This window comes from Rhizoctonia solani, chromosome 3 (assembly GCF_016906535.1).
Source record: "Rhizoctonia solani chromosome 3, complete sequence".
In the NCBI taxonomy this organism is placed as follows: Eukaryota; Fungi; Basidiomycota; class Agaricomycetes; order Cantharellales; family Ceratobasidiaceae; genus Rhizoctonia; species Rhizoctonia solani.
In genome coordinates this window covers 2,186,891-2,202,926 of record NC_057372.1, presented here as the reverse complement: position 1 = coordinate 2,202,926, position 16,036 = coordinate 2,186,891, and the positions used below count along the sequence as shown (strand labels likewise).

General features: G+C 51.4%; 2 protein-coding genes across 2 annotated transcripts; one reads left to right on the top strand and one right to left on the bottom strand.

The window, feature by feature from the left end:
- Positions 1-50: 50 nt before the first annotated feature.
- RhiXN_03113 (GRAM domain-containing protein) lies at positions 51-2,399 on the bottom strand (the record flags this gene model as incomplete). The annotated part of the gene is made up of 7 exons (XM_043322930.1): positions 51-463; positions 519-857; positions 914-1,012; positions 1,460-1,588; positions 1,641-1,967; positions 2,023-2,256; positions 2,312-2,399. 7 exons carry the CDS (start codon positions 2,397-2,399, stop codon positions 51-53), a joined length of 1,629 nt encoding a protein of 542 aa, XP_043178426.1.
- A 729-nt stretch (positions 2,400-3,128) lies between these two features.
- Positions 3,129-15,937, top strand: RhiXN_03112 (fatty acid synthase subunit beta; the record flags this gene model as incomplete). Its single annotated transcript, XM_043322929.1, has 26 exons — positions 3,129-3,215; positions 3,310-3,839; positions 3,974-4,686; positions 4,741-5,044; positions 5,115-6,501; positions 6,553-7,941; positions 7,989-8,323; positions 8,375-9,239; positions 9,289-9,384; positions 9,433-9,634; positions 9,683-9,781; positions 9,853-10,493; positions 10,555-10,776; positions 10,824-11,157; positions 11,217-11,309; positions 11,363-12,425; positions 12,477-13,183; positions 13,235-13,745; positions 13,806-13,886; positions 13,936-14,146; positions 14,197-14,303; positions 14,356-14,731; positions 14,786-14,881; positions 14,932-14,972; positions 15,020-15,848; positions 15,905-15,937. The coding sequence occupies 26 exons, from the start codon at positions 3,129-3,131 to the stop codon at positions 15,935-15,937; spliced, it is 11,352 nt and encodes a 3,783-aa protein (XP_043178425.1).
- Positions 15,938-16,036: the final 99 nt, after the last annotated feature.

Below are 16,036 nucleotides of genomic sequence, written 5' to 3'. Positions count from 1 at the left end.
GTTTCAATTTCGATTACACAATATAAAACTCACTTCCACGTCTTTTGAGCCTAAATAACTTTGAGAACACGCCTTGCCTCCCTCAATTGCGCCTCGAGATCTGCAATCCGATTTTCATTATCGATCACACGCATTTCAACTCGACGCAAACTCTGGGAGAGTTGGTGAATTTGACCTTGCAGATCTTCACATCCAGTTGAGGGTTCGGCGCCCTGGATTGGGACGGCTATCCGAGGTTTATAGGATCCATAGGAGGACTCTTGCTCCCGCTCACTCGGAAGTTGTTCGCGATAGGTAGCATATTTTGCACTTGCATCCCGATCTGAGCGACCAAAATTGCAGCAGGGCTCCTCTCTAAAACTTTCGTAACCTCCCTTGTATGAGATCATTTCTCGTCGAGTAAAGTTCGTGAGGTCTTGGTAGTATTTCTTCAGAGCATCGAATGCAAAGTCTTCAATCGTTTCTATGTTCAAGCATACTCAGTGTGATTTAGTGATAATTTCAATATTCTCACTCACCACCATAGTTAACTCTTTGGTTCCACCTGACCATTGCAGTGACCAACAGTCTCGTCCCCGATGCTCCCTCTGGCACGAGGCAAGTACGGGTCCTGACAGCAAACGCGTGCCCGTTCATCAAGTTTGGAGCGCGCAACGTAGACAGAATCGCAGTTCCAGTGGGGCCATCTTCCGAGTGCGTGATGGTATCTATAACCTCGATCCGCGTCCGCTTCCCAACCACACCGTGGCTCAGCGGTAGACCTTCAGGGATATCTTTGGTAAAGGACGTTGACCGGGTTCGGAGGCGCGAGTTGGGATAGGCAGGGTCCTGTGGAAACCATCCGGTTGAATGGAGGTCTAATGGCGGATGGTCAGTTTATATGGGAAGAAAAGCAAGGTTTATGCTAATGTACCAGTGAAGCCTTGGTCTCGCTGCCAAAAGTTCATTACTGGCTCGCGATCGGTATACATTGCATCAAGGACCCCATCTGGATTAGTTGGTAGGACGGTATCTATAATTACATTGGGGAAGTATTGGGAGGCTCCAAGATTGCCTCCTATGCATGGTTGATTGAAGCGTTCGTCGGATGTAATGTAGTCTCTGGCCTCTGGGTGGTAAACCCAGTTAGCGCCGACGAAGCCCAATTGCAAGTATGTGAAAAACAAATGTAGCGAAAGTCGAGCCATGACGATGGGGGTTGGTGAGAGCAGGGGCGGCTTGGCTCAATCGATTTTTTAAGTGCACGAGAAATATTGTGATTTGTTGAGGCACGAGGTATGGTTCTATTGTGCTAGAATATAATTTACACTACACGTGTGTGCGACGCGATGGCGTATACTTACTGATCAAAACAAACAGGTGATAGCGTGTGATATCGTGCTTTGTCCTACACATTTGGATAACAACATTGAGCCACGGTTTTCTCGAGTTCAACCGATATATTTAAATTTATTGCGACACTCAATAATCGCAGCCTCGTCTAGTGAAGCATAGACCTCTTTGTTTGTAGAAATCTCCTCGCGCATGACAGACAAAATATTGTCATGGTATTGTCTCAACCCGACCAGTGCGGCCTGTCCTATTGGACCTTTATGAAAGGTGAGTATGGACCTCTGGGGCAGGTGGTAAGGTAAACATACGCTGAAAATCGCTCCCGTCACCCCACACTAAGACTGCCGTCACGAATAACCTCGCTTCCGACTTTGCATGCGGAATAATGCATGTACGCGTCTTGACCGCAAACGCATGCCCACTAGCAACATCGGGTGCGTAAATAGTGGACAAAACGGATGAACTGAAGGGACAATCCCTTAAATGGGTAATTGTGTCGGTAACTTGGATTCGTGTGACATTGTGATTCAGTTGTAACCCTTCGGGGATATCTACGGAGAATAGCATCGTTCGCGTTCGGAGGCGAGAGTTGGAATAACTTGGATCCTGAGGGACCCAGCCAATTGTGCGAAGGTCTAGTACAGAAAATAATCAAGTAGTTGGTCATGAAGACACTTGACAAAAACCTACCATGCATTCCCTGCCGCGCCCAAAAGTCTTTTATCTCGTCATGATAGGAGTACATCAGGTTGAAAATAGTTCCTGGATGGGCAGGTAAAACTGCGTCGGCAATGATATTTGGATAATGCTGAGGATCATTGCCGCAGACACATGACCTGGGATCGTACTGAGCTGTCCCATCGTAAGTGTACGCCAAGGGATGTTGTCCAAATAGCTTGGAAGTATCAGTGAGACCAAAACAGCCTAGAGCCGAGAACAGTAACGATACTTGTGAGATGATTCGCATTGGGGTAAACACCAGAGTTGGTTGCGGAAGCCGAGTTTGTAAATCGGAACAAATCAAGCGTGGCTAGACGGCCTGGCAGCCACGAGGCCGTATTGATCATCCCCAATCCAACAGCCGGTGTTACATTGGTAACGTAGCATTTGTGGAGAAATTTGATATCCAGCCGGCGGATGGGGCCCTGGATACGTTGGGGAGGCGCGCCATCTAGCGATCTCCGAGCCAACCCGCATAGTAAAAATAAGACACGGTGGGAACCATAATTAGTTTGACCATATGCGAGCAATTTATGCCGCGGCAGTGGGCAAAGTATATTAGCATAGGGGGCGATTTCATCTCGACAAGATCTGCTCCTCGAGGCGCGAGATGGAGAACTTCGACCCGGCGGCACCAACGGTAGGACCCCAAGTCCCCCAGCATAAAGCTATGTCTACGCGTTGGGGAAATATATGTTAAATTATGATGGGCATGTAAGCCCGAGTTGAGGAATGTTGTACGATAAGATAATTTGTTGGGTTTGTAAGGCCGGTTGGAGAATGAAGTGCTGGGGACACGCGTCGGGAGAGTTTTCAGGGTCCGCCCCAAAGAGCGTTGGGGTAAAAACTGATATATAGTGAAATATGAATGCCCAAGCTCCACATTCGACCTCTCCTAGACGTCGCGACTCTCGAGGGCCTTGTTTGCTCTACCAGAGCCGATTCACTGTAAGCTTTTACATTGTATTAGTACATACTAATATTGATGGCACGCGCAGATCGTCGCGCATCACTCCCTGAGCGCATAAAATTACGCCTGCAAGCAGCCTTGCCTCCGCTGAACTTTAGATTTTAGTATGTCTGTTCCCAACGGCAAGCCCATTGCGGGCGCCGATGGTACTATATCCACTAGACCGCTTGTCATTCAAGCGGGGACGGAAAGGGTCAGTTTGCGTTGGCTACTTTAGGGCTGTTTCATCCCCTACACCCATGCGCGGCATTTGAGTACTGTGTCAATACTTACGCATATATTTCTAGATTTCCTTCCCAGTTCCCGCTACAGGCAGCACCTGGATTGCTGCTGAAGTACTTCGCGAAGAATTCAAACACGAATATACTCCCCGTGATGTGCCCCAACCCGAACAATCTGAAGAAGAACCTACAGCAAATTCAGCTGCAATACTTGAAGCACAGATCGAACTCGCAGCCGCCTTTTTGGGATCCGTTGCGGCTAAAATTAACGCTGATTCGCAGTCGGCTCACGCGCGCGTCCAAGTTTTGCAGGCTATTACCGGCCATTTCACTTCGACGTTCTTGTCTGAACGCGATATCCACTCTATTGCTGCAACTTTTGACCCCGATGTCCGTAAATCGGTTCTTACCTCGTACTTTTTGGCCATCAATGCGCTTGAGGTACACGATCCCAGACATGTCCCCCGCCAGCCCCGATCTGCACTCTTCGAGGCAGCTGTGTTAGGCAAAGCCGAAATTTATGCGCTTTTTGGAGGTCAGGGCACCAATGAAGTATATTTTGACGAACTCAGGTCGCTCTATGAGATCTATAGGCCGTACGTCTACGAGTACATTTCGAAAATGACCCAAAGCGTTCTGGTTCCCCTTGCGAACTCGGCGTATGAGAAGAACCTCACATATTACATCCATGGCCTCGACGTCCTTGGATGGCTCGATGGTTCTGTCCCAGTCCCTCCATCGAGTACCTCGCATCTGTTCCCGTTTCCCTCCCTGTAATTGGGCTCACTCAGCTCGTACAATATCTCGTTGTAGCCTCAGCCACTGCACTCACACCCGGTGAGCTCCGAGACCGCCTCAAGGGTGCTACTGGACACTCCCAAGGGATCCTTTCCGCAGTCGTCGCTGCTACTTCCACCGACCTCGAATCTTTCTCCAAAAATTCTGCCAAGGCTCTCCGATGGCTATTGTGGGTCGGCGCTCGTGGGCAGGAGGCCTTCCCGGTCCTCGCAGTTGAGCCAAGTATCGTCAAGGATTCTGTTGATGGAGGTGAGGGTGTACCTTCGCCCATGCTTAGCGTGACCGGCCTTCCTCTTGCCGCCCTCGAGAAACATATTACTGGGGTAAACAAACATCTACCAAAGAACTCACAGCTCGGGGTCTCCCTTCACAATGGATCGCGTGCATTTGTCGTTACTGGGCCACCTCGCGCGCTGTACGGCCTTGTTACCGCACTGCGTAAGGTTCGTGCTCCTAGCGGACTCGACCAGAGTAAAGTTCCCTTTTCGCAACGCAAGGCTGTCTTCAACGTCAGGTTCTTGGTTGTTGGCGTACCATACCACTCACATTACCTTGACGGTGCCACGGAAAAAGTTTTAGCAGACCTTGGTGAGGAACTCTGGGATGTAAAGGAATTAGGAATCGCGGTATATCACACCGAAACTGGTATGCACTCGATCTTATCTCGTGAGCGTCAGGGGCTGATTCTTTGGTGCCTAGGCGCCGACCTCAGGGAACTTTCTACTTCACTTACCCGCTCACTCTGCGAACAGGTTTTCTCGCTCCATATTCATTGGACAAAGGCCACAGCCTTCCCAGATTCTGCAACTCATGCCATTGACTTTGGACCCGGAGGGTTGAGTGGTATCGGATCTTTGACGGCCCGTGGACTGGATGGTCGTGGTGTTCGTGTAGTCATTGTAGGCGAGAAGGGTAAGAATGGTGCCGAAGTCTACGATTCAACCAACGTGAGGATCGAGAGCTGGTGGTCCAAGAAATGGACTCCTGGTCTTGTCAAAACTAGGTGAGCCTAAACACATCCTTCTGACCAAAAACCCATTCTGATATTTTATGTGACATTAGCGATGGCAAAGTCCAACTCGACACCCCATTCTCTCGGTTGCTTGGAAAACCCCTATCATGGTTGCGGGCATGACTCCTACTACTGTCAAGGCCGGCTTCGTCTCTGCCGTGCTCCGCGCTGGTTACCACGTCGAACTTGCTGGCGGTGGACATTATAACGCCGCTGCGCTCCGTGCCAAAGTTGCCGAAATTCAGGCTCAAATTCCAGCTGGTGTTGGCCTTACTCTCAATGCTCTATACATCAACCAGCGCCAATTTGGCTTCCAATTCCCTCTCTGGCAAGAAATGCGCCGCGAGGGCCTCCCAGTTGAAGGTTTCTGTGTTGCTGCTGGTATTCCGAGCACCGAGAAGGCCAAGGAAATCATCGACGCACTCAGTGCGGCAGGAATCCGACATGTCTCTTTCAAGCCCGGGTCCGTCGACGGCATCCGTCAAGTTGTCAACATTGCTTCCCGACACCCCAACTTCCCCATTATCCTTCAGTGGACCGGCGGCCGGGCCGGAGGACATCATTCGTGCGAGGACTTCCACCAGCCCATCCTTCAGACCTACGGTGCCATCAGACAGCAGGCCAATATTGCTCTTGTTGCTGGTTCTGGGTTTGGTGGAGCCGAGGATGTCTGGCCTTACATGAGCGGAGAGTGGAGTGCTCAATTTGATGCACAACCTATGCCATTCGACGGTGTACTGTTTGCGAGCCGTGTTATGGTCGCCAAAGAGGCGCACACGAGCAAGAGCGTCAAAGATTTGATCGTCGCCGCGGCTGGTGTGGATGATTCCAAGTGGGAGGGCACATATGCTAAGGAAACCGGTGGTATCCTCACTGTGCAATCCGAATTAGGCGAGCCAATTCACAAGGTCGCTACTCGTGGTGTCAAGTTATGGAAGGAATTCGACGATACTGTCTTCAAGCTACCCAAGGAGAAGCGCGCTGCCTGGCTGGCGCAAAACAAGGACATGGTTATCGAGAAGCTAAACAAGGACTTTGCGAAGCCCTGGTTCGCGCAAAAGGGCGATGGCCGTGTTGCGGGAGATATTGCTGATATGACTTACGAGGAAGTTGTGCGTCGCATGGTTCGATTGATGTACGTCGAGCACCAGACTCGTTGGGTTGATCGCTCGCTCCGTAATCTTGTGGGCGACTGGCTCCGTCGCGTTGAAGAGCGCTTCGCAGGAGGAGACGTCCGCCGTTCCGAATCCATATTGCAGTCTTTTACCGAGCTCGATGTTCCTCAGAAATTCTTGGATGAATTCTTCAACACGTATCCTTTGGCGAGCGAGCAACTCCTTTCTGCCGAAGACAAGGCCTACTTCTTGGCCATCTCACAACGACCCGGACAGAAACCAGTACCATTTATCCCCATTTTAGACGCCAGCTTTGAGGTCTGGTTCAAGAAGGTCAGTGCCAAACTACTTGGTAGTAGGGTGTATGCTAAAGCAGCTCTTTAGGATTCTCTCTGGGCCGCAGAAGATATCGAGGCCGTCTTTGACCAGGATCCCCAGCGTGTATGCATTTTGCAGGGTCCTGTTGCAGTCAAGCACGCTAAGGTCGCGGACGAACCTATTCAAGATATGCTCGACAGTGTCGCATCCGGCCTTGTTTCCAAATTCCTCGAAAAGTACTACGGCGGCGATGAATCCAAGGTTCCCACTATCGATTACATTGGGGCGCCACCCGCCTCAGAACCAGTTGGAGTTGCTGAGAAGTATGGTATCAAGATTGAGGAAACCGAATCCGGGGCAAAGCTTACACTAGGCCAGTCTCTACCTCCTCTGTCCGCATGGATGGAATTGCTCGCAGGCCCCAAAGTCTCCTGGCTTCGCGCCGCTCTTACTTCCGTCAATATTATACAAGGTGGATCTTACATCGATAATCCTTTCAAGCGTATCTTTGCTCCTCGTCGGGGACAGGTTATTTCCATCCAACTGAAGAACGATCGGCCTTCCCAAATCATCGTAAACGGCGCTGCCCGATCCCATGGCGTTCATGACCCCAATTTCAAGGCCCTCGAACTCACATTTGATCCTTCCTCTTCTCGTATTTCTCTCACTATCTTCGAAGAGCGTACCGGCTCGAGCATCCCTCTCCAACTTGCCTTTGATTACAAACCCAGTATGGGCTACGCTCCTATCCATGAAGTCAGCGACGGTCGCAACTGGCGCATCAAGGAATTCTACTGGAAGCTGTGGTTCGGCGATAACGAAGCACTTCCCGAGATCGACATCCGAGATACGTTCGTCGGACCTGAGGTCACTATTACTGCGGAAGACGTTGAGCGATTCTGTGCTGTTGTCGGTAACCAAGGGGAGCAATTCAAGTCTGCTCGTAATGAGCGCGTACAAGCCCCAATGGATTTCGCCATTGTCACTGGCTGGCAGGCTATCATGCGCTCGATCTTCCCCAAAGCTGTTGATGGCGACCTTTTGAAGCTTGTTCACCTTTCGAACGGATTTAAGATGGTCGAGGGCGCTACACCTCTGTTGGTCGGCGATGTTTGCAAAGCTGAAGCTCGCATTGCGTCCGTAATCAATAGCGACAGCGGCAAGACTGTCAAGGTTACCGGGTTCGTGCTGCGTGAAGGCAAGCCAGTTATTGAAGTATCATCATCGTTCCTCTACCGTGGCACATTTACCGACTACCAAAACACGTTCGAGATTGTTGAGGAGCCGGAATACGTTGTCAAGATCGATTCAGCTGTCGATGTCGGTGTTTTGAGCTCCAAGGAGTGGTTCGAGTGGGACAACGATTCTGAGCCGCTCAAGCCAGGCACCACTTTGATCTTCAAGGTGAAGAGCGAGTATAAGTACAAGGCCAAGGCCACCTATTCTTCCGTAGCTGTAGAGGAAGCGCATATACCCGCAATCAACTGAAGGAATTAGTCAAGGTAGCCACCATATCATATTCCACCGGCCATGCCCACGGCAACCTCGTACTTTCCTATCTTTCACGGCACGGTGAAGTCCAAGGCGATGTCAAGAAGCTCGAAGGAAATGGCTATAGTCTCACATCTTCCGCTGTTTCGTCTTCATTCATTGCTCCAGCTACCAACGAGCCCTACTCTAAGACCTCTGGCGACTACAATCCTATTCACATCAACCCCTACTTCTCCGACTATGCCGTTCTTCCTGGCACTATTACTCATGGCATGTGGTCTAGTGCTGCGACCCGCAAGTATGTCGAAAACGTTGTTGCACAAGGCAAGCCGGAGCGAGTCCTCCAGTAAGCTTACTCTATGAAGAACAGCAGCATGGTACTAACCCTACTTTACAGATACGACGTTTCCTTTGTTGGAATGGTCCTCCCAGGCGATGAGTTAGCCGTTAAGCTTACGCACTACGGAATGCGCGACGGAAACTTGGCAATTAAGGTCGAGACCAGCAACCAGCGTGGTCAACGCGTACTAAGCGGTACAGCCGAGGTGGCCCAAGTACCTACCGTTTACGTCTTCACTGGACAAGGCTCCCAAGAACCAGGTATGGGTATGGAGCTGTACAACAACTCACCTGCCGCTCGCGCTGTTTGGGAGGCTGCCGATGCTCATCTGCTCGCCGTCTATGGGATCTCGATCGTCGACATTGTCAAGAATAACCCCAAAGAGAAGACGATCCACTTTGGTGGTATCAAGGGCCAAGCAATCCGCCAACGTTACATGTCCATGTCCTACGATACTACCGATAAGGACGGCAATGTCAAGACTCTCCCCCTCTTCGCCGATATCAACGTCCGAACCCCCCAGTACACTTTCAGTCACCCCAACGGTCTCCTGTTTGCCACTCAATTCGCACAGATCGCCCTGGTCGTCACTGAGAAGGCGGCCTTCGAAGATATGAAATCTAAAGGACTCGTGCAAACGGACTGCGCATTCGCCGGACACTCGCTTGGAGAGTACTCCGCTTTAGCATCTATCGCAGATGTCCTTGCCATCTCGGCTCTCGTCGATGTCGTCTTCTACCGTGGTATCACCATGCAGCGTGCAGTCGAGCGTGACGAGCACAATCGCTCCAATTATGCTATGTGCGCTGTCAATCCTAGCCGCATTGGCAAGAGCTTCAGCGATGCTGCTCTCCGTGAGGTTGTCGACAGTGTTTCCCATGAGACGAATTTGTTGTTGGAGATTGTCAATTTCAATGTCGAGGTACGGGTGCTCCAAAGATATGATATGCTATCGCTAAGTCACCATCCAGGGACAACAATACGTTTGCGCCGGAGAGCTTCTTGCGCTTGAAACCCTCACCAATGTCCTCAACTATCTCAAGATCAAGAAGATTGACATTCAACAGGTATATTGCATTACCTTTTGCTTTATTCTATTGCTAATATTAGTACAGCTGACCGAGCAATTCACTATCGAGCAAGTTAAAGAAATGCTGAAGGACATAATCATGAGCTGCCTCGAGAAGGCCAAGGAGAAACAGAAAGCCGAGGGCCATATCAAACTTGAGCGAGGATTCGCGACCATCCCTCTTCCCGGTATCGATGTGCCGTTCCACTCGCGCTACCTTTGGGCCGGAGTCATGCCTTTCCGTGCATGTGAGTGACTTACCCAATTGTACGACTTTAAGCTCAATTGCGCCTTAGATCTTTCAAAGAAAATTAATCCGCTTCATCTTAACCCCGACCTCCTCATCGGCAAATACATTCCCAATCTCATCGCAAAGCCATTCGAAGTCACAAAGAGTATGCACAGATTATTTACGACCAGACCTCTTCTCCTCGCCTCGACAAGATATTATCCAATTGGGACAGAGACGACTGGGGCTCTCCTGAGCAACGACAGAAACTTGCATACACAATCCTAGTCGAACTTCTCGCGTACCAATTTGCGTCTCCGGTCCGATGGATTCAGACTCAGGACTTGCTATTCACCTACTACAACTTCGAGCGTCTTATCGAACTTGGTCCCGGCCCCACCCTCACTGGAATGGCCACTCGTACTCTCAAGGCCAAGTACGAAGCCGCAGATGGGTCTGTTAGCCGTGTCCGCCAGATCCTTTGCCATGCCAAGAACCCCAAGGAAATATACTATCAATTCGAGGATGAAGTCGTCGATGCCCCCACTCAAACGGTCGTCGAGACTCCCGCCCCAGCTGCGGCCACTCCTACTCCTGTTGCAGCACCTGTTGTTGTCACTCCTGTCGCTCCCGCCGGTGGAGCCGCTGCTATTCCTGACGAGCCTCTCAAGGCGGTTGATACCCTCCGTGTCATCATTGCGCAGAAGCTCAAGAAGAAAGTCGACGAAGTGCCTATCAGCAAAGCGATCAAAGATTTAGTCGGGGGCAAATCAACTCTCCAGAACGAAATATTGGGAGATCTTCAGCTCGAATTTTCGTCCCACCAGAAAAGGGGGAGGAGCTTCCTCTTGACGACTCGGAGCAGCCTTGAGTGTGGGGTATACTGGTGCTCTTGGGAAACACACGAATGGTTTAGTATCTCGTATGATTGGCGGAAAGATGCCCGGTGGCTTCAACATTACTACTGCAAAGGCCCACCTTAACAAAACATGGGGTCTTGGTCCTGCTCGCTCCGACGCCGCTCTCTTGCTGGGTGTGACTATGGAACCGGCTAAGCGTCTGGGGTCTGAGGCTGAGGCTAAGTCCTGGCTCGATTCGGTAGCTAGGGAGTATGCCAACAAGCAAGCATTACTTTGTCGTCTGGAGGCGGCGGTGGAGGTGGTGCCGTTGGGGGTGGGGCTGTCATGAATTCCGAAGAATTCCTCAAGTTCCAAGCCGAGCAACAACTCTTTGCATCTCAACATGTCGAGCTCTACATGCGCTATCTCAAGCGCGATTCTCGATCTGGTGCCCGCGCTTACGACGAAGAGAAGCAAAATGCTGCCACCCTGCAAGCCAAACTCGATGACATTGCAAAGGAGCATGGAGATGCATATATCCAAGGTATCCAGCCCATCTTCGAGCCTCTCAAGGCCCGCCATTTCAATTCGTCGTGGAATTGGGTGCGACAAGATGCGCTCTTAATGTGGTACGACATAATCTTTGGTCGCCTCACCACGGTCGATCGTGAAATCACCTCTCGCTGCATCGCCATCATGAACCGTGCCGATCCTACTCTCCTCAGTTATATGCAGTATTATATCGACAATTGCCATCCGGAGAAAGGGAGACCTACGCACTTGCCAAGCAATTTGGACAGCAACTAATCGACAACTGCCGTGAAGTTCTTGGGCAGCCACCCTTGTACCGCGATGGTAAGTCATTTAAATTTCCAAATAGGTGCCTGTAACATTAATTATTTGTGTAGTTACGTTCCCTACCGCCCCCAAGACAGAAGTCAATCAAAAGGGTGATATCATTTACTCGGAAGTTGTTCGAGAAGGTGTACGAAAACTCGAGGCTTATGTTGAAGAAATGGCCAGTGGTGATAACATTCCTGGAAATGTCAACATCCAGAAAGTTCACGATGATGTTGTCAAACTCTGGAACGTCGTTAAATCTCAACCGGAGATCAGTCAGGAGCAAAAGAGCCGTATCAAGTCTCTCTACGACGGTGTTGTTCGATCCCTCCGAAAGGGCCCCGAGTCGAAACCTTCCCGCCCAACCGCCAGGACACGCCGCGCATCTTCTCAGTTCCTTCGTCCTCAGGTGTCGCAAGTTACCTCGCTCTCAGATGACAAGATTCCCCTCCTCCATCTCAAGCGTAAAGTTGGCGGAAACTGGGAGTATAGCAATAATCTGACAGGTGTATATCTCGATGTCCTTCACGAAATTGCGACTTCTGGTACTTCATTCAAGGATAAGAACGCACTTCTCACTGGTGTCGGAAAAGGCTCCATCGGCGTCGAAATTCTGAAGGGTCTTCTTCAAGGAGGCGCCCGGGTTGTTGTTACTACTTCCCGCTATAGCCGTGCATCCGTCGAATACTACCAGGGAATTTACCACCAATGCGGTAGCCGTGACTCCTCTCTGACTGTCGTCCCCTTCAACCAAGGTTCCAAGCAAGATGTCGAGGCACTCGTCGATTATGTCTACTCTAATCTGGGCATGGATCTCGATTATATTCTTCCTTTCGCTGCTATTCCCGAGAACGGTCGCGAAATCGACGGAATTGATGACCGCTCTGAGCTCGCACATCGTGTCATGTTGGTAAACCTGCTCCGCCTCCTTGGTGCTGTCAAGAACAAGAAAGCTTCCCGGCGCATCGTTACTCGTCCAACTCAAGTTATTCTTCCTCTTTCTCCCAACCATGGTCTTTTCGGTAACGATGGCTTGTACTCGGAGTCCAAGATCTCTCTCGAGACGTTGTTCCAACGGTGGAATTCGGAATCCTGGGGCGAGTACCTCTGTCTAGCCGGTGCTGTCATTGGGTATGTTTATCACTGCTATTATTGAACGAAAAATAATGTTGTATTTTATAGATGGACCCGCGGTACTGGTCTCATGGGTGCCACGAATATGGTTGCACAGCAAGTTGAATCCTATGGAGTCCGCACATTCTCAGCCAACGAGATGGCTTTCAACATCCTTGGTCTCATGCACCCTCTTCTCTTCAGCATTACTCAAGTCGAACCTATTTGGGCAGACCTCAACGGTGGTATGGATCGCCTTGCTGACCTCGCTGAAATCACGACCAAGATCAGGCTCGAGATCAACCACCAGAGTGACCTTCGCCGCGCCATCGCCCGCGACAATTCTGCCGACTTCAAGGTTGTCAATGGAAGCGAAGCAGAGCGGGCTCTCCAGACCGTCACCGTTACCCCCCGTGCCAATCATAGATACAACTTCCCCGAACTCGAGGCACCCGAGGCTCTCGAGCAGCTAAGCAAGCTGCAAGGCTTGGTGGACCTCGAAAAGGTCATTGTCGTGACCGGATTTGCCGAGGTTGGACCTTGGGGTAGCTCTCGTACTCGCTGGGAGATGGAAGCTCGTGGCCAATTCACGATTGAAGGCTGCATAGAGATGGCATGGATGATGGGCTACATTAAGCACTTTGACGGCCGCCTGAAGAACGGCAACCTCTACGTTGGTTGGGTGGACTCGAAGAGTGGGGATCCAGTCGATGATAAGGATGTCCGTGGCAAGTACGAAAAGGAAATCCTCGAGCACACTGGCATTCGTCTCATCGGTAAGCTGACTATCTTGGCTGCTCTTGCACGTATCTGACCTTTCCCGACAGAGCCTGAGCTTTTCAAGGGGTACGATCCCAAGAAGAAAGTGTTCCACCAGGAGATCGAGCTCAATCACGACCTCGAGCCACTCGAAGTATCTGAAGCCGAGGCACGCAAGTTCAAGCTCGAGCATGGGGAGAAGGTTGATATCTGGGCCCAAGAATCGGGTGAATACTTTGTTAAACTCAAGAAGGGCGCCCGTGTCCTCGTTCCCAAAGCATTCCGTTTCGACCGTCTGGTTGCTGGACAGATACCTACCGGATGGGATGCAGGGCGTTATGGAATTCCTCAGGACATTATTACTCAAACCGATCGCACCGCGCTCTGGGCTCTCGTCTGCGCCGCCGAAGCACTCATCATGTCTGGTGTTACTGACCCATACGAACTCTACAAGCATGTCCACCCGTCTGAAGTCGGCTCTAGCTTGGGTAGTGGAATGGGTGGAATGCAGAGTTTAGCTGCCATGTTCAAGGATCGACGTGAAGAAAAGGACGTGCAAAAGGACATTCTTCAAGAAACGTGAGTCCACGCCACTTGGTATTTGTATGCGCCAGCAAATGTTGATTATCTCGTTTGTAGTTTCATCAACACTGTCGCCGGATGGGTCAACTTGCTCTTGCTTTCGTCTAGCGGGCCTATCAAGATTCCAGTCGGCGCTTGGTAAGTGAGAAATGCATACATGCCACCTCGTCCTAACGCTTTCTACTAGCGCTACTGCTGTCCAATCTCTCGAGATCGCATGCGATACCATTCTATCTGGCAAGGCTAAAGTGATGATTGCGGGAGGCTTTGACGATTTCAGCGAAGAAGGCTCGTACGAGTTTGCCAACATGAAGGCAACGAGCAACACCGACACTGAGTTTGCCATGGGCCGCGAACCAAATGAATTCTCGCGCCCGACCACCAGCACTCGCGCAGGGGTAAGCGTCCATGCTCGGGGAGTGGCTTATGGGTACTGACGATCTTCTAGTTTATGGAATCGCAAGGTGCCGGTGTGCAAGTGCTAATGAGTGCCAAGACCGCTATCGAAATGGGATGCGCAATCCAAGGCATTATCGCTTTCACTTCGACGTCGACGTGAGTGCCGTTTTTTATGTATTTCTTTTGCCACCTCATAACTGTATTTTAGCGACAAGGCTGGCCGCTCTATCCCTGCTCCTGGCCGTGGTGTGCTCTCCGTCGCCCGTGAAATCACCCCGAAGCAGCCCTTGCGGATTCTCGATGTCGACTACCGTGTCCGCCAACTCGCGTTCCGGCGAAAGCAAATTTCTGAATGGATGGAGAACGAACTCGAGGACCTGAGGGACGACCCGGACGCAGCGGAACTTGTTGCAGAAGTCGAGAGGGAGGCGGCTAGACAGGAAAAAGACGCACTCGCCACGTACGGAATGCTCGAGGGCTCTGACCCGCGTATCGCCCCTCTCCGCCGCGCTCTTGCCGTTTGGGGATTGACGGCCGACGATATTGGTGTGATTTCGATTCACGGCACGAGTACCAAGGCCAACGTGAGTTGTGACGCTTTTTTTGTCGAGATTGAGTTACTTATATATGCGCGGCAGGATCTGAACGAGCCTCATATCTACAATGACATCTTTACTGCCATCCACGAACTCCCGGAAATGCTGTTCCTGTTATCGCTCAGAAGAATCTCACTGGTCACCCCAAGGGCGCGGCCGCCGCATGGATGCTCCTCGGCCTGTGCCAGAGCGTCAACTCGGGTATCATTCCTGGCAATCGCAACGCCGAGTAAGTGCAGTCTGTGAATTTTTTGTCGACCACTAACAGTTGGACAGCAACATCGACCCAGCCCTGCGCGAATTCGACTACCTCGTCTTCCCATCGAGGTCAATCCACACGGACGGCATCAAAGCCGGACTGATGACATCCTTTGGCTTTGGCCAAGTCGGGGGCTCGGCCCTCGTCCTCCACCCGCGGTACCTCTTTGGCGCACTGAGCACATCGGAATACAGAGTCTACACGGAACGCAACCGCGCGCGCGCAATGGCGAGCTACAAGGCGATGAGCGAGATGATGACGACGCACAGCCTGGTCAAGATCAAAGAGCACCCGCCGTTTGCGCCCGAGCTCGAGGCCGAGGTGTTGCTCAACCCGCTGGCGCGCACGTCGCTCGACAAGGCCGGCGAGTTTTCGTTTGCGAAAAAGCTGGACAGGTCGCCTCGGGTGGCCGAGGAGAACCGGGACGTGTTGGTCAGTGCGCTCAAGGGTGTCCAGGGCGATTTCAAGGGCGTGGGCGTCGACCAAGGTGGGTTTTTTACTATGTGCTCGATGGGGGTGGTGCTCATGGGCTCGAGGACAGAACTGATTTCGGCCGTGCCGTCGCACAATGCGAACTTTGTCAAGCGCAACTTTACCGAGTCGGAGATTACCTATTGTCGTGCGCAGCCCCATCCCGAAGCCTCGTTTGCGGCTCGGTGGGCAGGCAAAGAGGCCGTGTTCAAGGCGCTAGGTGTCAAGTCCAAGGGCGCGGGCGCTGCGATGTCTGATATCGAGATTCTGCCCGACGGGAACGGTGTGCCTTGCGTCACGCTCCACGGAGACGCGAAAAAGGCTGCTGACGAAAAGGGGGTGGCCAAGGTGTTGGTGTCTCTGAGCCATTCCGAGGTGAGTTTCAGTTTATGCGCGGGGAAGGATAGTATACTGAAAATGTGGTGTTTTAGAACGTAGCTATTGCGTTTGCGCAAGCATCATGAATTGTCTAGATCTTCACGTCTCTGTTATGAATTCCAGTCTGTGTGCTTATGATTTCTTTCTATGACCTTGTACATCTCCTGTTTTCCTTTTTCATACGT